The following is a 24,918-nucleotide window of genomic DNA, read 5'->3' on the forward strand; positions in this document are numbered from 1 at the left end:
CTGAGTTATAGCTCCAGTTATTGGTTCTGACCAGCCCTGTCACCGATTGCAAGTAGCCACGACAATAAAACCACCTGCCACATATTGTTTGGATCCCCCTCTTCAAACCAGAAAAGCTCTGACTTGTCAAAGCTGGACAAAGGACCTCAGTGGGACCCCTGGCTCCAGTGACCTGCAGGGTGCTTGTTCGGTTTATCTCACAGATGCTCGATCGGTTAAAGTTCTGTGGAAATCGGAGGCCTTAGAAGCTGTGTCATTCTTCTCTATTCATTTATTGCGCTTCCTCTTTATAGTTTTAACTGTCAATTAACTAATAATTACTGCAGTTTTAATCCTCTCCAGTCCAGCCTCCCATTAATATAACGCTTAAATTACACCAGTCTAAACACCATTACTACATCACACACACCATACATTTTCTATAGAAACCAAGTGTAACGAAAAGCAGCGGTTAATTGTTTTCCCTTTTTCTTTCTACCTTTTTTATGGTGCCATTATATTTCTCCACTTGCGTTCATGTTTAAGCATGCTCTTTCATTGTTTTCCAGTGTTGAAGCTACCTTTTAAGAGTCAAAGTGCTATATTATGATTTTGGACTTGCTTCACACCCCCTCGGTTCATCCTTTGAAATAAGCCATTTTAGATCCCTTTCTTTTTCCCTTTAACCCACCAACATCGGGTTTAAGTGGATTAGCTACCCTAACTGACATGATGCAAAGCCAGTAAATAAGGAAAGGATTGAACTGTTAATCAACCACTTTCATGGCTTATTCTGTAGTAGTATAAGTGATGCAGATATCCCAATGTACAAGAATTTGGTGTGAGTACTGCACTACTAGTGTGTCTTATGAATGCCAGAAAAAAAGGTTTTCCAACTTAAACAGATTTTATAAAGCGATGATCTTTCAGTGCCAATGGTTTTAATGTTGTGTCTGATTAGTTTGGTAGTCCATGACCCTTTTTTAATGTTTGGAACATTGAAAACGGCTGTGCTGCCTGTTTTCATGTTCCCCGTGTTTACACTGTGCTCAGAGTGATGTCAGTAATATCTTACTGACATCACTCCCCACGCATCAGTTCTTCTTACAGCTTTTACTTAACACATTGTCCTAAATCGTCTTACCTTTACCATTAAAGTGCTACAGAGATATGCAGTACATGAGTGTTTCCTGATGTACTCTCTAGATTACTTAAATAGTTTATTGATGTCCAAATGCCTTAAACCAAAACAGATAGCTTTGAAGTATTCCAGTGAAGTGGTCACCCAACCACAGCTTTAGCTGTTGCTGAAGGAAGCGCCTTCCTATGGAACACTTGGTAAAGAGGCAAAACTATTTTTCACTTGTATAAAGAGTTCAGCATCTGGTATTTATTCATTAAGAGGTGAAAAATCGTTGCCTGGACTCCACAGCCTTGTCACATATTATTAATAACACGATGCTGACGTTATAAATAATGTAGCGAAGACGGATTACGATTTTTCCCCTCTCCCCATCAGCCACTGGGTAAATCACGTCTCTTATTTTTTCATTCCCGCCCTTCCTGTCAATACATCACCCATGATGTAATGAACCAAAGTAAGAAATCATTTTATCACGTAGTTCACACCCAGAAATAATTCTTCACAATTTTGAGTTAACAAGGTTTTTTTTTAATTCTTAAAAAACAAAAAAACAAAGTGAATAAAAACGGGGTGCTCAAAATGAGCTCATTGATCCACTAGAAAGATTAAAAAACAGCCAACTGGCACAAAAACGGTGAGTTTGAAAAAAATAATAATAGAAAAGTACAGTGCAGAATGAGTGTGGATTCACAGATCAGCAGTCCGTCTCTGCCCCTCTCACTCCTGCTCTAACTGTCCTCATGTTTGTTCTTTTCTAGTGTGCAACTTCATGGCATCAACCATCAACTCTGAAAAACCTTTCTTTTTAAAACTAGGAAAAGCTTGTCACCCATTTGGATTCATTATTGACCCTGTTGTTGCATGTTTTGACATCCCGATGGGACATTGCTAACTACTCCTCCGTGATGTCGGGCTGTTCAGACAGGCCTGCCAGTGACTCTGTGGTCTTCTGCAGGGCTTCCTGCAGGGCAGCGATAGCCTGATCGTGGCCTTCTAGCTTGGCTGCTTTGCCTTCCAAACCAGCTACCATGTCTCTTAAGTTCTCCAGCTGCTCGGGCTTCATCCTGCTGCTGTTGTCCTCCAAAGCAGCGAGCCTCCTCTCCAGGTCCTCCACCTGCTCACCCAGGCTGGAGTCTGCTGAAGGTAACTCTGTCTTGTCTCCTTCTAGAGCAGCTATACTAGACTGGAGATCCTCCAAACTGCTCTTCACTGCCTCCAGTTCTTGCTCCAAATTAGTTTTAATGTCCTCCACAGCTTTCCCCTGTGCAGCCAGACTGCTCTCATGTGCATCATGCTTGTCAAACAGTGATTGTACTTTGGAGTTGATGTCTGACACTGAGGCAGACATTGAAACTACGTTCTCCTCCGATGCTTTGACTCTGGCTGCAAGGTCATCAGTTCTCAGCAGGGCCTGAGTAGCTGCTTCATTCACTTGCTCGTCCACATTACGAACAGCATCGGCAAACTGCTCCATGCCACTCTCTAGCATCACAGCCTTGTCCTTCAGAGCCTGAAGCGAAGCCTCGGTTGAAGACAGAGACTCCCTCAGATTCCCAGTGGTGTCTTGCATTACTTTCCTCAGTGTCTCAATTTCCTGAGACACTGAGGCCACCTCTCGGTTGCGAGTCTGGAGCTCTTCCCTCACTGCACTGATCTGCTGTCTGAGGGAATCGCCTGACGAGTCAGCTGCATCTTTGGCTGTTTTAATTTCAGCTACAGCATCAACAATGGCCGACAGCTCTTGTTTGATGAGAGCGGGGTCTTCGATGTCACCCAGACGGGCTTTAAGATCAGCCAGCTGGCTCTGCGCCTCACTCTGAGCTTCAGTGAACTCTGCAACGCTGGCTTTAATGGACTGGCTGGCCTCAGCTAAGCGCTCCTCAATAGTCTTCTCCAGAGAGGAGAAGTCTTTCTCTCGAGCCTCCTTCACGTCATTGATACCCTCTGAAAGGTCCCTGAGTAGATCATTCTGGAGCCTCTGAAGGGCCTCCTCCACTCTCCTCGTCTCCACCTCGGCTCTCTTCATTCGACTGATGGCCCCCTCCATCTCCACCCGTGTGATCCCCAGAGATGACTCCAGCCCATCCACAACACCCCTCAGAGACTCCACCTTTACAAAGAACATTGGAAACACAAAGACAAATTTTACTCATACACTCTTTTCTCGCATTTAGATGTTGTTAGATTTCACAGTCTACAGCAGTGCAAATGAAGCTCAAATTCAAAGTATAAAAATGAAATCTCTACAAGGTTGAAAAGATGGTGCAGGAATTTTTCAGTTTCTCAGTATTGTTATTCCTTGAACTGTATCAGAGCTTCACAGTGTAAGATAATCTTATACTGGGGCTCAGTGCAGTCCCTTGCTTCTAAAGGCCACACATCCTTTTTACACAGTTTGCTTCTGATTTATCAATCCTAGCAAACAGAAGGTTTGCAGTGGGCTGCTTTTATGTGCCTGAGATGAATCCTGTCTCCTCTCTCTTTTTGGTATCATTCAGATCAAGCACAAGAAGAAATGATATATGAAACAAGCCTTTAACGGAGTCTCAGTCTCCACTTTAACAGCCTAGATATGAATTTGAATTTTTTAGCAGGGCTGAGTTCGGGAAAAGATATTGCCACCTCATGTTCTTTGTGAAGCAAGAGAAAGCTGAATCTCTGCATTAATGACTGACCTTGTAAATCCATAATCTGCCCTGTCCAGCTTTGCAATCAGAAACGACTTGTTCTCATTCAAAGAAACCCGCGATAAAGAAATTCATAATACTGTAGATGACGTATTATTGAGTGGGTCTGAAATTTTATTACCCACTCACATTTTAGAGCTCACAAACACAGACTCCTAGAGTACATGAAGTAAAACCACATTATCCACGTCTATATAAGTGCATACGCGTTTATTATAAGGTGATGCTTCCTTTTAGAGTTCTGGAAAATACCTGGATAAAAGAAAAGTGGCGTTTAGAAGTTCTATCCATTGATTCGTATTCTTTCCTACCTACCTGTTGAACGACACTTTCCACTTTGCCGCTCAGTTCTGCGCTTTGCCGTGCGCTCTCCTCGTGTTTTGCGCTCGTCTGGCGGATTTCATCCAGCGCTTGCTGTACGTGAAAAGCAGCGAACCCTGCAGCACCTATTAACGCCACATAAAACACCGTGGTCACAAGAAGACTCAGGCAGCTGCCTGGCCGTGGCGACCCCTGAGGTCCGGGGGCACTCGCTCCGTTGTGGCTGCTCTTTTGGGTTTTCTTCGGCGCATCTTCTTGGCTGGATGCGGCGCTCTTGTCGCTATTCTTTGGCTTTTTCGCAGTCATGGTTAGCGGGAGCTTTGAGACGTGTGTGTGAGAGAGGGCTGCTAGTTTTGCAGTCGTGGATGGAGAGGCTTTTCAGTCCAGTCCCACTGACTGGACCAGCAGCGTATCAGTGAGCGCTTCGTGTCTTTCCCCGGGGGGCTTTTGCGCTGAGGTATGCGGATGGGGGTTGTCCCATGCCCAACTCCAGGCTCTGAATGGGTCTTGTCCGGTGACATAAAACACTAGGAAGCAATGAATGATTAGTGGGCTGCTGCACTTATAGTAGATTTTTATATTAGGCATGTTTTTATCTTTGCATCACGTGTGATAATCGCATAAAGACAGATTTATATAGGTGTGTCAAAAACTGTGACTTTTTAATAACGTGAAGGTGTGCCATCCACACACTTTTGTCTCTATTATTCTTACAAATTTCCATTAATGCTGTTTTTTTTTTTCTTCTTTCTTTCTGCTGATGCAAACTTTCTGCACACAGCTCAGTGAAGCAGCGCAGCGCAGGGAGGGGCACTTTCTGCCCTTCCAGTTTGCTCCTCCTTTCATACGTGGCAGCTGAAGTTTTGGCACGGCAGCAAATCACGTACTGTACACGTTCGCGCAGAGAAGAGACATCAGAAAAGTCACAGAGTCCGTGTGCAAATGTCAAAGTCAGTAAACGCATTATAAAGGTGAATAAATCACCAACAGTTCAGTGGTCTTAATGATCTTTGTGGCATCGTTACTCATTCATGGTATATATTTTAATAATGTTGTCATTTTATTCTTTAGGGCTTTCTAATCTGCATCTTTACTGATAGACTTTTATTTTATTTCTGGATTTTGTTCTTTAAACCACATAACGAAAACGTTCTGAGACAGAATATTAGTAATTTTCTGCCCCCTTTCTTAAAAAAAGACGTAAAAAACAACGAAATGGTCACATTCTCGGTTTGAACACTAGATGTCGCTAAGAGAGCGTTTAAAGTCAAAACCAGAACAAGCATTGTTCTATACATGAGAGCATTGCATGTGCAGAACACTGATGAAATTATTGACGTTCGTATTAAATTAAATTAAATTAAATTAAATTAAATTAAATTAAATTAAATTAAATTAAATTAAATTAAATTAAATTAAATTAAATGCAACTGTCTATGTTTCCCTAAATGTTTTATTCAGCAGAGATGTGCAACATAACAATTTTGCATATAGAAAAGTACAACAGAATTGCCAATAAAAGGAAGGAAAATGGAAATACTAAGTCAGAAGATGATAAAAATGTTAGCATGTATATGTGGAAAAAAACTATAAACTTAAAAAGTGGAATGAGTTACTGCCCTGTTTTATTCCAGAGGGAGAGCTTATAAGTGATCCAATTCACACCTTGATTTGTTCCTTCAAAATGTACTGAATAATAATTGTGTATTAAACTCAAATGTGCAACAAGTTTAGACTATTAAGAGAGTTAAAATAAGTCACAGTGTTACCTTTTGCATTGGCATTGTCTTCTTTTTCCATTTTATGTTTTGTTTCGTGATGCTTAAATGTTTTCAGTTATTTAAAGCTGTGGACTGCAGCCAGGCCAGTTCGGCACTTTCAATCCTCTACTTCTACTACAAAGCAATGCTGTTTAATGGTCTGACGTTTTTAATTATGAAGTTAAAAAAGAAAGAAACTTAATAATAGTGACAATGATATTTCGTCATCCAGAGGACCCAATAGTGCCTGTATAGCTGGTTGAAAAGTTTTGTAGCTGTCTTTTAAATATGAATATAAATAGCTAAATTCAATCAGTGGACAGATGTTACGTGGTATAAATTATGCAAAATGAGGAAAAGATTAATTTATCACGAAAATCTTCATTTCATTTAAAAAGTTTTTAAACTTTTTTTAAAGTAATTTGATAAATGTCTTCATTTATATCTTCGACGTTAATTGAAAAAAAGAAGGAAATTGAATAAATAAATAAATGGATAAACCACTTTCAATAAAATTAATTTTTAATTTTAAAGACATGAATTGAAATTAAATCTTCCTTAAAATAGATCATGCCTTTAAAAATCCTGAAAGAAAAAAACAGAATAAAAACGAAATTAAAAGATGAGACTTGTTTGTTTTATAAGAACCATCGTAAAATAGATTTTCAGAATAAAGTAAGTTACATTTTTAGAACATGTAGATATGACAATGAAAGTACGTCCAAAACGTTTATTAATCGAGACTGAAGTGTTGGCTTGATCAGCATATACTTTTAATATAGTTTAGCAAGCCCCATTTTAGATGAAATGATAAAATCATAAAGAAGACATTTTTATATACTGTAAAACGTTACCACTTGTAACACTGGCACTTACCCGGCTGTGGGTAATGGGAATTTCCTAGCAGACTATGAACCCCGCATTAGTCCCCGCCCAGACGCCGTGACAGCAGACGCCGCTCCGTCCAGGTGTACGGTGTGAGGTATTGCAGTGATCCGGACCGTTTCAGACCTCTGTCGGTATATTTGCGTGAAATGGCCTAACGCGATATGCTTTGTCTCCGAGCTTGTCTGTCACTCGGACGTCCGAAATGCCGTCTCTCCGCCCATCTCGCCCCTCGTCTCCCAGAGAATAAAGCGGGAACACCGCTAACATGAACGCGGGCGAAGGGATCAGGCTGTGAGCTGTGAGTTTAAACCTCGAGTGGGAAAAGCTAGCGGTTTGGCTAGCCAGCTAGCTGTGACACCCGGCGGCGGAGGCTCGGATATCGGATTTGCGCAACCATGGCGGGGCTCATCAAGAAGCAGATCCTGAAGCATCTCTCCAGGTCAGTGATGAGTTGAGGTTAACGCTAGCAGACAGGGAGTGGAAATAAAGCGACGACGAATGGATCAAGCTGTCACAGGCGTTAGCTAGCACCCACAAAAACCTCACTTTAATGAGTTTATGCTTGCCGCACATAGATGAAGGGTGTCCTGTAATTTAACACGTCCCTCCGTTGACTGTCACTGTGCGTTTTTGAGTTGGTAACCCTCACAGGACCTGAGACGTGGCTACCCAGCTAAGTGTGCTAGCACCACGCGAGCTGCTAATCCTCCAGACACTTGCTAAGTCGGGTTGAACCAGTTGTGTAGTTGAGTCACATTGTTAAAATCAACAATCTCAGCGTTCACCTCAAGGTAGCTTAACCTTCAGCAACTGCAGGTAGCTAGTGGGCATACAGTCAATATAGTAATGGGAAGACATGTGCAAGGTACAGGTTTGTTTACATGGGTTTAAACCCCTTTTATCTGGCACTTTTCGCCTTTGTGTTCCCCTATCAGGCATCATACTTGGTGTACATGGAGCCTCAACGTCCTATTATTCAAGATAAGGTCATTTAGAAAGTGAAATATATTGTCCTGCCCCCTAACTCAATATATTTAACAGCATTTTGCGTCACTGTTAAACACCCCACCATATTATATCTATGTTGCCCTTTAATGCCTCTCCAAACGTCATGGAATAGTAATGATGTAGTAGCGTTCAGCTGTCATATTTCTAATCCAGATCACTGATGAGTAAGTCATGAAAAGCCTACAAGCATGCAGGTGGACTGGTGCTTGGAAAGAAAGAAAAAAGCAGTGAGGTGATTGTCCTCACTGATAAAAACCTTTGTTGAAACTGTGAGGAATTTGTCACCCTGTGGATTATATCAGCATTTGTTATTGCTGTGCCCTTGATGTTCTTGCACACTGCTGCAGTTAAAAATTAAAATGATCTGCTACACACCACTTATTAGTGGCACGTCCTTCAGCATCCTCATACGTGGTGTTGTGTTGAGATAAGAGCATGTACATATGACTGTGCATGCTGTCAGCAAAAAAATAGCATCTACTTTGACAGGAAATGACTGGAGGAGGCGTGATGTCATCTGTCTTTTTGCTTGCCGTCCCTTTTTTTTTTTTTTTTTTTTTTTTTTTGTCCTGGCCTGATTGGTCTGTTTCTGAGCGGAAGAAGACAGTCAACCAGTCCTGCATCTTTCAATTAGGTGATGTCATGATCGAGGTGCTGGTGTCAGAATACCAGAGCAGGGTGGCCCTAAATGCTCTACCGCACGAGTTTGGCCACAGCAGGCTGTGATTCTGCATAGATTCTCTCTGCTTTATCACCATCATTATCTGTGTGCTTACAGCTGCAGTTTATGTTGTGGGTGTCAACAGCTTAACTGTTGCAGAGGACATTCCTCTCTCAAATACTGTCTGTGACTAGGACTGTCACAGTGAGCCAGCATCACATCTTCACAGTTCACTGATCAAGACGTCTGCAATGACCGTTTCCCCCTCTGGGCAGGACAAGTGCACTGAGGCATGCATGACATATTAAACTAGTTGAAAGAGCCCCGTTTCCACGATGTGATCTGTTAGAAGAAGCTTTGTGTTTTACTTTTCATGCCCAAGAATGAGTTTGTGAATGCTGAGAGAGCACTGGCTGAGCTGCTGGCCTCAATGTTTTGCCCTAATGTGAAAGTGTTTAGTCGATAAAGTGTTTCGCAGAAGGTCGAACTCAGGTAACCCCCGGGGGTGAGTTAACAACAAGGTGTTTGCTTGTCTGCGTTACGGACCGCTTTGGATATCGACACGACACTGGCTCAGAGCCTGACGCGGCGAGATCCAGTTACACACACAAAAACAGATGTAGCGACGCTATGTTTCTCCTGAAAGAGGTTGTCTCAATGAAAGGTCACACTCTCATATAAAGGAATATTACGGAGCTGGGAAAGGAGCTTAATTACAGGTGTTCCAGTTAACGAATGAGCACTCATTTCCTTATTTCTTGTCTTCCTCCTTTTGTTGCTTCTTCATCTCTTAGCACATGTGATTCTTTTAACCCTTTTGTGGCCCTTTTAAAATGTCCTCACTTTCTTCACTTTTCTACCTTTAGTCTCTTAATCTGATTCTGACTTTTGTCCAGCTTCTACCAACTACGCCAAATTTCGAAGGCAATGCCTTACCTACGACACAAGGACCTTGAAAGGCTCATTCATGCTTTCATAACCTCTAGACTGGACTATTGTAATTCTCTTTACTTAGGCCTCCAACTCTCCCTCATCCAACGCCTACAATTAGTCCAGAATGCCGCAGCACGCCTTTTAAGCGGCACTAGAAGACAGGATCATATCACTCCTATTCTAGCTAACCTCCATTGGCTTCCTGTCAAGTACCGTATTGTTTTTAAAATTCTTCTATACACTTTTAAAATCTTAAATAACTTGGCACCCAGTTATTTGATTGACCTTCTTAATTTATATATCCCTACAAGGGCACTCAGATCCTCTAATCAGGGGCTCCTAATGCAACCAATGTCTCGACTAAAGACGAAGGGGGATCGTGCCTTTGCTTTTGCTGCACCAAAACTGTGGAACAGCCTGCCGGTTGATGTCCGTGCGTCGGAAACTATTCAATCTTTCAAATCACGGTTAAAAACCCATTTGTTTAAGCTTGCCTTTCAAACTACTTAGCTTAATTTCTTCCCGGTTCATGCTTGTTGCAATAGTACCATCCTATAACTGTATTTTTGTTGTTGATTGTTTTCTTTTGCTGTAAACCTGCAAGTATGGCTCGTCTGTGAAGCACTTTGTTGTACCTGTGACTTTTAAATGTGCTATAGAAATTAAATTGAAATTATTAGTTTATTGTCCTCCAGTATACAAATAAATATCCAAGAATAGCAAAAAACAGGCAAGAGAATATACCAGAACTCAAGGTTTTGTTTTTGTCTGTCCAGCTATCAAAAAATGTCAGTGATTTCTTTGTTTCCATGTCTTGAATTCAGTCCTCCTCAAAGAAGCATACGATTTGACACGTTAAACAACTTTTTATATATTTTTTTGCTGTGTTTTGACCTCTTCCTTTCATAACGTCATTATGACTGAGTTAAATGGATGCTTATGAATTTCATAGGGCCGTCATATAGCACTACCACTAATTGTAAGTAGAGATGGAACGATACCACTTTTTTATGTCCGATACCGATATTATAAATTTGGATATCTGCCGATACCGATATGAATCCGATATAGTGTTTTGAGGTTGAGTTGAGTCTGTGCTTTCTCATCATTGGAGTTTTAGTGGCCATTGCAGTGGGAGAAATGGATTCATTTCTTCTCCTGTGTTTATCACCACGAGTATCTTCCCATCCTCTGCTGTAGCTGTGTAATAATGCACCATAGTGATGCACTCCACTATTCCCTCTGCTGGTGGGAAGGCTATTATGGCCTGAGTCATGACTAAGTGCCTCGCTTTGGGTGTCTCATCAGTGTGTAGCTGTGAAGTGCTTAGTGTGTAGGTTGTGTTTGTGCAGCGAGTGCAATAGAGCGACATTTGGCCAGGGTCCCTCCAGGCCTTGGCATCCTCTGCTGCCCGTGACTGGGCTGGTGGATTGTTTTCTCCTTCACGCTAACCTTTTCGCTGCCTCCACGGGGCTGTAAATATTCCACAAAGACGTGCTGTGCCAACACATACTCGCCTAACTTTTTCAGGTTGCCTTCATTGTGTTGTGTTTGCGTGGAGGCGTTTAGTAGGAGTTTGTGTATGTGGGATTAAAGGGTCTACCTCCTGATGTCAAATTCAAAAAGGAAGAGCAGGCAAAAATTCCAGGCGTGCAATAAAAGTCCAACTGGTAGCATGCTTGAAGCTTTACTGGCAATATATACTCATCACCCACTTTATTAGGCACACTTGCTAGTAAGGGGTGAGGCCCAAGGTGTTGCCATCAGAACTGCCTTAATTCTTTGTGGCATAGAGTCAACAAGGTGCTGGAAACATTCCTCAGAGATTTCGGTCCATGTTGTCATTAACGCGTCACACAGCTGCTGCTGATTTTTTTTGACTGTACATCCAAAGGTGCTGTTTTGGTTTGAGATCTGGGGACTGTGGAGCTCATTTGTGTACAGTGAAACTCATTGTCATTTTCACGAAACCAGTTTGAGATGAGCTGTGCTTTGTGATGTAGTCATAAAGGGAATAATACTCAGGTTGACTTTGCAGTTTGATTTGCACCAAGACCAGCCTGTCTGACGCAAACAAACACACCGCGTTCAAAGTCACTGACATCACCTTTATTCCCCATTCTGAAGCTCCCGTTTGAATTTCAGGAGGCCATCATGATCTTTTGCATGCCAAAGTGCAGTGAGTTGCTACCATGCGATTAGTTGATGTTAATGATGAGTTGAATTATAAAGTTTTTGATAAGTGTAAATATTAATCAAATATTGCAAATGAGTCCAAAATCGCTCAAGATTTATATAATGGGAGTGAAAACAAATGCAAATGCTTTTTTTGTTTTAGCCTTTTTTTTTCTTGCCAAGTCGTTTACTTTCACTAAGCCAAAATCCACCCATCCATTTTCTTTCACTGAGGTCAAGTTGCGGTTTCAATTGGGAATCGAGAAACATGCCGAACGCTTCCTTCTCTTAGTACTTGCATGTCTTTTTGACAGTTGATCATTGCAAAACACTGACGTCAAACTCAAAGCAGTGCAGCTTTACTGTCTACATCATGTTTGCACACTGCAAATAATGAGACACGTGCTAAAACCTCGCCGTCTAGCTGCCTTTGAACACAGAATTGGTAAAGATTTGATAAAGATTTTCCCCTTTAGTTAATAATATCATTTTCCCTCTGTGGTTGCAGTGTAGCTGATTGAGCAGGGTATTTCACACAAAAATCACTCCAGCGATGTTTTCCAGTTCCTGTTGGGGAATCCCGAGACACTTGGAAAGCCAGTCTTTCCAGTAAGCTTTGAGTCTCCTCCCTCCCTGCTGGAAAACCTACAAAGGAATGCACCAAGGAATCATTGTGATTAGATGCTTAAACCGCCTCATCTGTCTCCTTTTGACGCTCCCATCAGATCCATCATGATGTAGAAGCTCCTCATCCAATCCCTAATACTTAGTCAGGCCACCCCAAAACAACAAATATAACCAAATGCAGGACTGTAACGAAAGATTTTGATTATCAGATCATTAATTATTTATACTCTAGTAAATCAAATAGTAAATTTGGGCCATTTGTTTTTTTTTAAAAATGATGATACTGTAAATTGCAGGTTATCATATCATATAGGTTGTCATCCAGCTAGCTAAGGATAAGTGACTGATGCCTAATGCTTAATCATTTTTCTTAACCTTTGCTATCAGAATTTTGTGACCCAGAACAGATCAAAGAAGACGATGAGATGCGACAGACCGTGGCTTGCAGCCTTCAGATACCGTTAATGAGTCCAAGCTTTAATCAAGCTCGAATTATTAAAGCCAGGCAGTAAGAGGCAATATCCTCAGGAAGGCTCTATATAATGTGAATATTGGGTAAAGACTGGAGACCACAGCGACTGGTAACTAAGAAGAGGATCCTGTGTGTGCTGCACAAACCCACACTGCACTCCTCTGACCTGGAAGCGTATCTTAGGCATGGCTTTAAAAATATAATTGGCTTTGAGAAACACTTTAGTGTGATTTAATGTGTGACTTGTCAAATTATCCCAGCAAGTCACATTCACCAGAAGCATCTTATTGTCCTAATTGGCCTCTAATTACATCCAGCACCTGGTGATCTGTTGAGGAATACTGACCCTAATGAAAGGCGTTATCAGTTCAGGAGGCTCAACCCGCTCTCCTGTTTACACTGAATGGGCCAGTGAAGGATTTAGAGGGCTATTTAAAGCTCACGTTCACCATTTTTCTTGTTGAGCCAAGTAAAAATGTTGGAACTCCCCTTTCTCTTCCGGTAAACTGCAATTCTAGGTTGCACAGGAATGCCCTGAAGATGCCGCCTGTGTTTCCTGTTTTATCCTCTTTCTGTTTGTCTCTTTGTTTCTCACTTTATGTCGCCGCAGACTTTGTTGCTAAAAAAAACAAAAACAAAAATAGAGTTGGTAGTCCTCTGAGTCATTCTGGCTGTTTTGCCTCCTCTCTTTCTGGCACTGATGTCATCAGGGTGCGCCTCAAATGCATCGTCGGAGAGTAGGAAAAACCTGTATCCATCAACCAGATCCGCAGACATAAGCATACAGTGTGGCGGGCCAAATCTCTGCTCTTGGTTTGTGGTTGTGTGGGAAGTTGCAGGATCAGCGTACTGTTGGAGACGTCCCTAGCTGAGTTTGAGCAAAATGACTCACAAATGTTTATTAGCAGCAGGTGTTTACTGAACAGCCAAGTCATGCAGATGGAAAAAGAAGGATGAAAAATTGGTGATGCGTGTTGCATAAACGTGAACCTTGAAGCAGAAGGTTAGATTAGCTTTGGGTAAGATTCTGAACGGCAGGAGAGAAGGAGACAGCAGCTCTCTCCAAACACGACTACAGAGCAGAAACTACAAATGGAGCCGAGGGGTAGATGGTACAACTGTCACTGTAGTGCAGCCACTTTCATTTGATCACATTTTAATATAAAAAAAATATTCATTTTAAACGCTTTAAGGTATTTAAAAGTGGCGTCCTACTTTGTGTATCTTTTGGCATGATGGTTACTAATCGTTTCAAATGGGTCATGTGAAACTGGTTAAGTTTTGCAGGAATTAGCTCTGTGCTGAGTGGTTAATTTTGTCCTTTGGAGAGGCAGACACCCCCGCCTGCAGCCATTAGCCTGCTCTAATCTCTTTATGGGCCTGGATCTGGTCCGGTGAGCTGGAACCTGCTGACTGGAATAATGGCTGAGGTCTAGTGTGGAGAGATGAAAGAGAAAGATGACAGTGTGTGTGAACATAATACCCTCTACCTCTTGCTGTTGACTGGGATCTACCTGCTTAATTTAGCTTTAGTAGCCTTGATATTAGACAGCTGATTAACAGCATTTTATTTGCTCACAGTAGTGATTTATTTATGGAGTTGAAGGAAGGCAAGAGGAAGCCCCGACTGAGGATGATATACCAGATAAGGTGCAAAGGAGGGAGGGGAAACTAGCTGGCTAGTTGGCTGATACTTGATCAGCAGCAGAAATGAATATTTCACTGGTCACAAGGCTAAGACTCTCCATCTCTCAGACACAAACTGTTTCTATGTGCATGCCCATGTGTGCATTGAATTGTTTGTGTTTTGCTTGTAAGAGTTTTAATTAATTACTTTTTTGGACTCATTCTGCTGTGCCGAGGCTCAGTTTATGCTTCCACAGCTGAATAATTTACACGGATGGCGAATACGAGAAGAATCCAGTGCTGCCAGGAGAAGGTGTTGGGTGTAAAGGAACTGGATTTGACTGATTGAATCATTACAGACATGAGCTGCCAAATCACAAAGCAGTGACAGAGTGTCCTGATAGTCTGGGTCCAGACAGACCATCTGAACAAAAAGAAAAACCTTTTGTCTTCTTATGACCATCCAGTTTCTTAATGGCTGCGTAATCATACAGCACCATTTCGGGAATGCTGAGAGTGCAAGTTTTTGAGCTCTTCGTGACTCTCATGAGCTCTCCGTGACTTTCTCTACCAATGTGACTTTAAGAAGTTGCTCTCAGGTTTTTAATTGACTCTTATACTTCTTATTAGGCTAACCTGATTTTGGTCTCTTGTTATATTTTTCAGCTTTTACTATTGTTTTGAAAAATTGATTCAAATTCACCAATCAGTTACCTGCTGATGCCGAACTCACACAATGGAAAACAGTAGTTTTAGAATGCACGCGACCAAAATGATTACAGCTTTGTGCAATCGAGCGAGCTTTGAAATCGCTGCTACAAAGATGGCAACATGGTCTGCGAACAAACGCAGCCAGTTGCCGTCTTTGAATGTACTTTGGTGTGTGAAGATGCCGAAAAAGCGGCAATAACATGGAGCAACTCTGCCATCAGTCTTTTAACAGTTTGAAACTGAATGAGGCTAAGTTGGCAATTACACGCAATCTATTTGCAATAAAACGAAGATAAACTAATGAAATGGTGAAAATGGCAAGTCTGTTGGCATCTACTTACACAGAAAGTTTCATGTTAACTACTTGCATTCAAAGCAAGAACCTCCTAGGTTTGAAATGGCCATTTGTTCGCCAATCTGACTTGCTCAGATTGAGTCCAGCATTGTGCAAATCTGTATTTATAATTGAGATGGTGCAAGTTGGACCGTGGTCGTTTGGAGACAGGATCGCCTCTCACTAGGCGACCTGTGCAGTGGCCTCATGATTGAAAGCGGTTGCCCAGAGGTTAAGTTATAGTCACATATGAATCTACAACTCACAAGTTAGTCCACCCCTTCCTGCTATAATCAACCTTTCCTCAGGTTTTGCTGTGCTTCTTCGTAGAGTCACATATGGTGTCACATATCTGTGTCTTGAGCATAGACATATGGATTGTGTTATTTTTATTAGCTTGCTCTAAATTAGGAGGTGGGTATATCAAGATAAGTGTGTCCAGTGTTGGTTGGGTTTAGTGTTGACTTGATTTAATGGTAGCTTTGGCGTCCACGCCTAATGTTATTTCAGGATGGTCACCTCTGCTGACCTCACTAGAAAAGTACAAGTAAGTAAGCACTATGGTGGGTTGAAAAAGCAATAGATGTATTATTCTAGTGCTAAAGAGTTTCAATAATAAATAATTATTTTTTAACCTGATCCCAACCTGTAATATTATTTATATAAAATAACTATTAATAGGAGTCTGAGTTACAGTAATTCAAAGCAAAAATGTATCAATATTTGTTTGTGAAATAGACAATAAATACAAAGATCAATCACACGATTTAGATCATGCTACAATAAAACTGCATGCCTGCATGTATCTTGACTTAACAGTGTTGATATACAAATGTTAGGATAATATGGTACTATTGAGTGGATCATGGCATTCTGGTAGAATCTATGCTCAGTTGGTTTACACTCAGTTAAATGTTTTTTTTTAATTTATTTATTTTCTGGTGTAACTCAGAAAGAAAATCTCTTTCTGGTGTCAGTTTGCTATTATTAAAGATGTTCCACATAGTAGTAACAATGATACCCCAAACTGTGGCGGACACTTCTATGGTCAGGTTTCATTTATTTATTGTTTTTTAACATTTCAAATGAATATCAGGCTAGGATCTAATGCTTTTGTGGGGCTTTATCATGGTTTCACTGCATTCTTCAAATGTGATGCGGACCAAAATTGGGAATGTACAGGGAAGGCCGTGAAGCTCCGGACGGCAAAAGAAAGAATGTGAAATCAATAAAATCACAGTAGTGTTTAGAGGAGATTGTGCTGAATTGGTCTACGGAGATTTCTGCGTCAATGATCAACTCAGTGTGCGGCTACTCTGCTAACTATTAACCAATACTCAAACTGTGAATGGAGGCAGAAAACACTTAGGTCATGGACAATCAAGTTTGTGTGATTAAGTGTCTTTACTTTGTGTAAAAGCAAACGGGGACTCACTGATTCAGCATATAGCATGGGACACTGGCAAATACTTATAAATGTGCACCTTATTTTATGAGACTGTGAGGCCTGGGTACACTTTGTCCAGTGTTAGTTACACATGTTACTGTGCTAGACTTACCCCTGTTCTTTTTCAGCATCTGTTTATGAGCTCATCATCAGTAGATTGAGCAGTGTATAAGCAATACAAATACAAATACAGCTTCAATTAAGTAGAAAACACCTTTTCCAAACACTAGCTGTGGTTTTATGACGTATGTCTTTCCATTCCTGTTGCTGGAATGTTAAATTCAACAGCAGTCATAACCTTAAATTATGGGCTTTTAAACATTTTTTTTTAGTGTTTCTCAATATAATTTATTCTGTATTTAATATAAATGTTTTTTAAAACCACAAGCGTGTGTGTGTGTGTGTTGCAATCGACATCCAATACACCGTAAGCGCTACTCTTGGGATTTGCTTGGCTGGCCTGTCGGTTTGTTTACAGCCTGTTTCTATAAATATATCTGGACTCTTCTCGTCTGTGTCCCGTAGGTTTGCTAAGAACCTGTCGCCCGACAAAATCAACCTGAGCACGCTGAAAGGGGAGGGCCAGCTCACCAACCTGGAGCTCGATGAGGAGGTGCTCCAGAGCCTGCTGGACCTGCCCACCTGGCTGGCCATCAATCGTGTGGAATGCAACAAGGCTGCCATCAGGGTGAGACTCGGGGTTGTTCAATTTGTCACCTATTTACTGGAAATGACGACTTTTAGGGAAGAGCTTTGGCTTCAGATGGAAACAACCCTTACGCTTTTATAGAGAACATTAGGACTGGAAACACTGGGTTTAGGAAAATAGATTTGATTTGAAAAATGAGACATGGGTTATGATGCTGGTTCCAGTGGTGCTTTTTTTAAGGAGGCATATTTAAATAGATGTGCAAAGCAGATTTTGCACTCAAGTCAAGGATACCTAGAATACTCCATAAACACACAATGTGTATATACAAACAGTGTGCCTTAAAAACATATCATACAAGTGTTGAAGGCACACTGGTAACCTCTAATGACTCTTTGCACTACATAAGCACTCTCTGCTGGAGCTGTCTGACACTCCGATGCGGTCATGGTGATCAGCCAAGTATCATGACTGAGAGCAGCCTCTGACACACCCTGGAAACGGTGAATGCAGCTGTATAATTTTCTTCATGACTGGACTTTTATTCAGACCAAGGTCCATTTTCCACCTCTGCCTTCCCTCCCCCACCCGACTACCTTCCCCCCTTATCCTCAAAAAGCCGAACCGTCAGCTCATAGCATAATTTTTCAAGCCTTTTCTTCTTGTTTCAATTTGCTTTAAGGTTGCCACTTCGATGTCTGATCAGCTGTAAATGCAATGTACCATTGTTCCCTTGTCTTTACTTGTAAAAGTAAAGACAGTTGGGGTCAGTGTAAGGGGAATATGATTTCTGAGTGAACAATGGAGCTGGTGAATTGAAACCTTCACTACAGCCTTAACGTAGCTCGCTGGGTATTTTTGTGTTTGCTATTAAACCGGCTTTTAAAATAAAACAGAAAGCAGAATCATATCTCACTTCCTCACTTGTTAGATCCCCATCTGTTCTTTGCATCTTCCTGTTACGGAGACAGTAAGCCTCACACATTCACCTCTTCCCTTTAAAAGGCCGCAATACACAAATTAGAGTAAAAATAGGTTGCTTCATTGAATGGTCCTGTTGAGTAAAGTTACACAATCGATATCTAGACGGGCAAAGACTCATTTGTAACTTCACATACTGTAGTAGATGTTTCTGCCTCAGTAGTTTAAAAGATGAGCTAGAACCCCCTGATGTCTTTGAAAACCAGAAGGAAGGCAAATGAAATGGATTTAATTGAATTAGACGCACAAATCCCGAGTATTTCCCATTACTTGATTTATGACAAAAAGGAGTCGCTCTGTGACAAAAAAACCCCCCTGAAACCGAACATAAGCATTTAATCTGTTTTGCTATATAATTTGACTTGAATCAGGAGGCTGCATGTCGAGGATTAATGACGCTCTGGAGATGAATGAATGAGCTGCCAGTCAGTCTATACTACTCATCGATTACGTTTTTGTTCTTTCTACTCTGCTGGATTTGTACATCCTGTTAATTGAAATTGCATTTTTCATTTCAGTGAACCAAAAATCTGAATGGGTGAGGTAAAGATTAGTTCTGTGTAGCATGCAATGCTGCAAAGCTGACACGCTGCTCTGCTTTCACCCACAGATACCATGGACCAAGTTGAAGACTCACCCGATCTCTTTGGTAAGTTGATGTGCCACTTTCAATCAATAAGTGAATGTCCAGGATATATGATACACTTTATTAGAAGGTTAAGAGCAGGAAATGGCAAACAAAATGTGTCAGTAAGCTTCCTAAAGCACTGCTGAAGCTTTCCTTTGACGCACTCGCACATATGACGTACGAGAGCCTTTAGTTTCCCGTCTTGAGCCCGTTTTATCTTCAGTATGCTGTCAATTGGCCTTCGTGTTGGTGCTGAACTTTTCCAAAAGCTCGTTTATGTCTGTTCCACTGGCTGCCAGTGTTTCTCTGACCTCCACCTGAATGAGCAGGCCACAGGTGTCAGGTTGATAGACTCCCAGTCTCCAGGTAGCTTCAATTCCCAGAACACGGGCCAGTGAAAGCCAGCAACAAGAACACACAGTACACCTGCCTACACAAAACCTTTAGACGCCTTCAGCTCTGAGTGTTGTGAACTTTCTGGGCTCAAGGAAACATTTTTGTGTTTTCTAATGTGCATTTCCTCTTCGGGGTTCATTAGTTTTAGTGTTAATTTGAGCTTTTTCATATCATACTGTGTTTGGTATTTATCAGGGGCAAGATTTAACACATTCAGGTCTAGCATCAAAGTATGAAAAGATAAAATACACACCAGCGCTTCCTGACGATTGTTGGATTGGCAAATTTTAATACGTTGACAAAGACTATATAAAAGTAAGGCTGTTTGCTTATTTTGCATATTTTAGCTCATGCAGCCAGAGGATTGTTGAGCTCATGACATACTAAGGCACCCGTCCCTTCGCCAACTGGTTACCAAACCTTTATCGCAGAATCACTCAGCCTGTAATGCTGCTCCGAGTTTAACTAAACTGAAATAACCACCTAATGGCCTTCACTCAAAACATGCTCAAGTTTGTCAAATGTCTTTCTCAATGAATTTTTATTCTCATTAGATTGTGCAGTACAACCAATCAGTGATAAGACCTGACAGGACAACCAATATACTTCTGAACTGTGATCGATAATGAGTCAGATGAGCTACTATGTCTATGACATTCTAGTCTTTGACTTGCTTGTTCTTTCAGACTTTGGATAAAGTGGTGATGGAGATGAGTACCTGCGATGAGCCTCGTCCACCCAATGGCCCATCTCCCATTGCAACAGCATCAGGACAGAGGTGGGCTTTTCTTTCTGTTATACTCATTGGGATGAGTCGGATGAGCAATGTAGGCAGCAATGAAGTGCTTTCAAACTTTTCAACAGTCCAGTTTTTGCTTGTTTTATTTTTGCCTTTTGAATGTGAATTAATGCAATATATATATATATATATATATATATAGTGCTGACCAGTAATGGCAAAAAAAAATCAAAACTAATTAAAAACAGACATTTTTAAAACAGTTCTGTTGTGTCACCATACACCACTATAAATCAAATGACTCTGAGGGGCAGCTAAAACAGTGTCAGAGTACTAGCACTGAAACCGGAACCCTCCCACTCTAAAAAATATTAATTACTCAACCACTAGTATTAAAAAAGGGTCATTTTTATGAGTTAACAATGGGATGGGAGTTTATTTCTGATCATAAAGGTCACAAATCAAAGTTCAGAGATAAGACTAATATTTACTTTGCTTGTTATACAGCTATCAATAAAGCTTATCTTCAAAAATTAATGAATACAAAACATGGCGGTTATTTAGATAATGTGTGAGGCAGAGGTGTGGACTCGAGTCACATGACTTGGACTCGAGTCAGACTCGAGTCATTAATTTTATGACTTTAGACTTGACTTGAAAAAATGTTCTAAGACTTGTGACTTGACTTGGACTTTTACACCAATGACTTGGGACTTGAATTGGACTTGAACCGGTTTACTTGAAAAGACTTGATATTTTACCCCAAATATAAAATTTAACATGCATATTATATAGAGATTGAAAATGTGACGTCATTCACGGGTAGAACCGCAAAGGATTCTGGGAACTCGTGGCAAGAGGTACTAGCGCACGCAGGCTTTCAATTAAAATCAGTCACACAGCGATAAAAAGAAACACAAAAATGTCAAGAAGCTGTTGTATTATTAACTGCAATAGCCGGTCGCATGACAGCCACGGGAAGCCGACGGGTAAAGAGATCGGTTGTTATCGGATTACGTCGTTGAAGAGAAATTGTTCGAGCCATGTTTCCGAAGTGACAAAGACGCGACGGGTGGCCTGGATTGCAGCCATTCAAAGATCAAATATAACGTCCCAGAACACTCCAGCTCACAGGTTAGTCTGCTCCAAGCATTTACACAAAGGTCAGTCTGCTGTTGTAGTTAACATAATTGGTGATATAGGTTACAAGCAAGTCTGGCGCTGAACAGAAATGGTCGCGCTATGCTCCTTTGTTTATTGTGCATAAATAGTGAATTGTCCTGACACAATATTGCGTTTCGCTTCTGTTATTATGGTACATTGACAAAAACACATACTTTTATTCACAGGATAAAACAGGTTTTTTGTATCACTAATTGCCCAGTACGATTACAGCATACAGTATTATTGTCACTGCTACATTTCTGTGATGGGTACCAGAAATGATTTCCACTACTAATTAATTACCGTTGAGCTCAAAGGTCCTATTAATAAACGGTTAAGGAATGTGTATTTATGACGACAATTTGTGAGACTGGTAAACTTATGATACGTACGATGGTCTTTCGTTCTACACGGTGCATTTCAAGGTCCTGTACCCATCCGTCGGTAAACTGTACCTGGGCTTGTTGCAGTGACCTGAAGTTACTAAACTTCATGAGTGTATGCACTCACTCCAAGAACCGTATGATTATAAATATGCATATAAATATGCTACGATGAGATAGCTGACTTCATCTAACTAGCAAATGTTTTCAAGGCTACGTTGGTGATGCAGTTTTTTTTTTTTTTTAAATGATATTTTAAAAAAAATATCATTTATTTATGTATGATATTTTTGTCATGCGATTTCAAAGCCGGTCCTACAACCGCATCCAAGAATAACATGCAGCTTATCTCAGAACTGTCGGTGAAAATTATTCTTGGAGCTAGGTTTAATTGAGCTGCATTTTAAAGAGGTGCAATTTCACAATTTGTGTATATTTTCTAAGTTCACTATTTTGTCATGTGTTGAGAAAAACACAGATTAAAAAATTACATGGTCTAATATTTACATTTAGCATAACTGCAACATGCTTTTTTTCTTTTTCTTTTTTTAAAGACTCGAAAGGACTTGAAATTCAAAATTTCAGACTTGTGACTTGACTCGGACTTTTACACCAGTGACTTGAGACTCGACTCTGACTTGCCTGACATTACTTGAGACTTGACTTGAGACTTGAGGATAAAGACTTGAGACTTACTTGAGACTTGCAAAACAATGACTTGGTCCCACCTCTGGTGTGAGGTTTTTGTTTGTTGAAAGACGCAGATTACTGACAGGCTACTAATGATCTATTGCCCCCCCCTCTCTGTGCATCTTACAGTGAATATGGTTTTGCTGAGAAGGTGGTAGAGGGCATATCCTTATCAATCAACTCCATTATCATCCGGATCAGTGCCAAGGCCTTTAACGCGTCTTTCGAGCTCTCCCAGCTGCAGGTCTACAGCGTCAACACCAGCTGGAGCATCGGTGACCTACGCTTTACTCGCATTCAGGACCCCCAGAAAGGAGAGGTCGGTGTTTGTTAGTTTTAAACAAAATAAGGGTATTTTGACACACAACGTTCTCATTTACTGCCCTTTTTTCTTTCGCTCAGATTCTGACATTTAAAGAGATCAGCTGGCAGATGATCCGGATCGAGGCTGACGCTATCCAGAGCGCCGAGCACGAGATGTTGAGCGCCCCCATCCGCCTCATCACCAACCAGTCCAAGATCCGAGTCACTCTCAAGAGACGGGTTAGATACCACGCATGTGCCCTTTCAGATATTCATGCTATGACATTTGACGGAGCAGGCTTGAAACCCAGACTCTAGGCAACATCGGCTTGTCCACTGTGAACAATGACCCCTCTGTGTGGCCTCACAGGCTGCAGGGCCAATAGCAGTGCTTCATTAAACAGCTGGTGTTTATTTCAGCCAAAATGGCAACCAGTATGCAGTTTCTTCAACACAAAGGGGATTTTAGTGTGCTGAGCAAAAGTAATTGGCCTGCTGAGTTCCTATTGGACAAAGATACAGATGCTCCTTAAACTGCAAAAACCTGTATTCGGTTTGTTTGTTTTAAATCTGATAAATGTTCTTGTGAATTCGGTGTCATGTTACATTCCTGGAAACTCTTGGCGAACCTCCACCTGCATATTGCTTGTTTATAGCAACTCTTCTGTGTGATTCAGATCAAAGACTGTAACGTGGTGGCCTCCAAGCTGATTCTGATCTTGGATGACCTCCTGTGGGTGCTGACAGACTCTCAGCTCAAAGCTATGGTGCAGTATGCCAAGTCCCTCAGTGAGGCTATGGAGAAGTCTGCACAGCAGAGGAAAAGCATGGCCACAGAAGACCAGGTACCAGTCAGTGACGTTTTCCACGCATAGAGAACGCTTATCATATTTTCTTACCTTTTTTTCCCCTCTTTCTGTCACCCTCCCCATTTTTCCATTTTTCCCATTTCCTCCTCCTCTTCCTGTTCATGCTCTAATTGTGTGTGAATGAGCCATGGTGTAATATTTAGTCCTCATGCTTGTCAAAATCACGTCTGATGCCCTATTTGTGCCCACAGTATGTCTTTCACTGTTGCTTTTTAGCATCTTTCAGTCAGTGTCCTACTTTCCTGCTCTCTACACACACACAGAGACACAAAATGTACAGACAGCCATCGCCCACTCATATTCACACCTTCCTATATCTCAGCAGCTTTACTTTACAGTAATGAATCAGTTTCCTGTAAATTGGCCTTATATGCCACCTGGTGGAAACACCGAGTACTTCACCGCTCATCTTTTTTATTGGACTCATCAATCTTCATGAGTCACTCTTGTAGGAAATGAACTGAAAACCTCATCAGTGACAAGAATAGGATGATCTATCAGAGCGTTTATAACACGGGCAAAGCGTCAACACTTAAAACGTTCTGTGTTCTCCAGGTGTCATCGCCGCCCCCTTCAGCCCAACAGGTTCGCACCCAACAGGCGTCCTCAGCTGCTGACCAGAGTGCAACCATGGCCAAGCTGTTCAGCGCCTATGATGTGTGCGAGACATCGCACCATCTCCAGATCACACACCTAGACCTGCACATCTGCGATGATATCCATGCTAAGGACAAAGGTAACGCATGTGCAGCTTTACGTGTTTACTTTATTAAGCACACAAATGACAAGCATGATTGTTTTCAACTTGAGGTCTCTTGTTTTTTGCCTCTGGTGTATAGTCGTCAATAAAAGGATAACCGGTGGAGCCATGCAGCTTTCCTTTAGCTCCATTACTTTGGACTACTACCCTTTCCACAGAGCAGGTATGAATTCAGCTGTTGAGATCAGTAATCTGCCAAACAAAATAAACACTGTTTACTTTAAACAAACAGAATTTATTAATTGTATTTCAATCTTCATAGGTGACAGCTGCGCTCACTGGATGCACTACAGCGACGCCACTAAGACAAGAGAGAGCTGGGCACGGAGCCTCCTGGATGAATTCAGGACCAACGTGGAGATGTTAAAGAGCACAGTTCGAGACCAGCAAGGCCCGAGCCACACCCACAGTTCCCCAAAGCATGGTAAAAGCACACACGCTCACACACAGGTGTTAGGTGCATTTTTGTTGTACCCACAGCACATCACCCCTGTGGGTTTTCTGTCCTCCAGTGTCCCTTAGGGACGATGTGTATGGCTCTCTAGGAAGTCAGGAAGGAGCGGGAGGAGGAGCAGTAGGGCTT

General features: G+C 41.4%; 2 protein-coding genes across 4 annotated transcripts in view; one reads left to right on the forward strand and one right to left on the reverse strand.

Annotated features, from left to right (window-relative positions):
* Positions 1 to 1,540: 1,540 nt before the first annotated feature.
* ckap4 (cytoskeleton associated protein 4) lies at positions 1,541 to 4,573 on the reverse strand. The gene is made up of 2 exons (XM_085251183.1): positions 4,126 to 4,573; positions 1,541 to 3,233 (listed from the first exon to the last, which is right to left on the reverse strand). The coding sequence occupies exons 1-2, from the start codon at positions 4,435 to 4,437 to the stop codon at positions 2,016 to 2,018; spliced, it is 1,530 nt and encodes a 509-aa protein (XP_085107309.1). The 5' UTR covers positions 4,438 to 4,573; the 3' UTR covers positions 1,541 to 2,015.
* A 2,267-nt stretch (positions 4,574 to 6,840) lies between these two features.
* bltp3b (bridge-like lipid transfer protein family member 3B) overlaps positions 6,841 to 24,918 on the forward strand; it is a 35,794-nt gene continuing 17,716 nt past the window's right edge. For all 3 annotated transcript variants that reach the window (XM_085251180.1, XM_085251181.1, XM_085251182.1), the window contains exons 1-10: positions 6,841 to 7,218; positions 17,299 to 17,461; positions 19,014 to 19,052; positions 20,114 to 20,205; positions 22,533 to 22,722; positions 22,806 to 22,946; positions 23,384 to 23,551; positions 24,131 to 24,311; positions 24,415 to 24,498; positions 24,598 to 24,759. In XM_085251180.1, coding sequence (XP_085107306.1) covers positions 7,175 to 7,218; positions 17,299 to 17,461; positions 19,014 to 19,052; positions 20,114 to 20,205; positions 22,533 to 22,722; positions 22,806 to 22,946; positions 23,384 to 23,551; positions 24,131 to 24,311; positions 24,415 to 24,498; positions 24,598 to 24,759 — 1,264 coding nt within the window. In that variant the 5' untranslated portion in view covers positions 6,841 to 7,174. The remainder of the gene's footprint in view (positions 7,219 to 17,298; positions 17,462 to 19,013; positions 19,053 to 20,113; positions 20,206 to 22,532; positions 22,723 to 22,805; positions 22,947 to 23,383; positions 23,552 to 24,130; positions 24,312 to 24,414; positions 24,499 to 24,597; positions 24,760 to 24,918) is intronic.

This window comes from Mchenga conophoros, linkage group LG17 (assembly GCF_057382185.1).
Source record: "Mchenga conophoros isolate Kocher_MC1m ecotype Shallow Benthic linkage group LG17, M_conophoros_male_GT1.1, whole genome shotgun sequence".
In the NCBI taxonomy this organism is placed as follows: Eukaryota; Metazoa; Chordata; class Actinopteri; order Cichliformes; family Cichlidae; genus Mchenga; species Mchenga conophoros.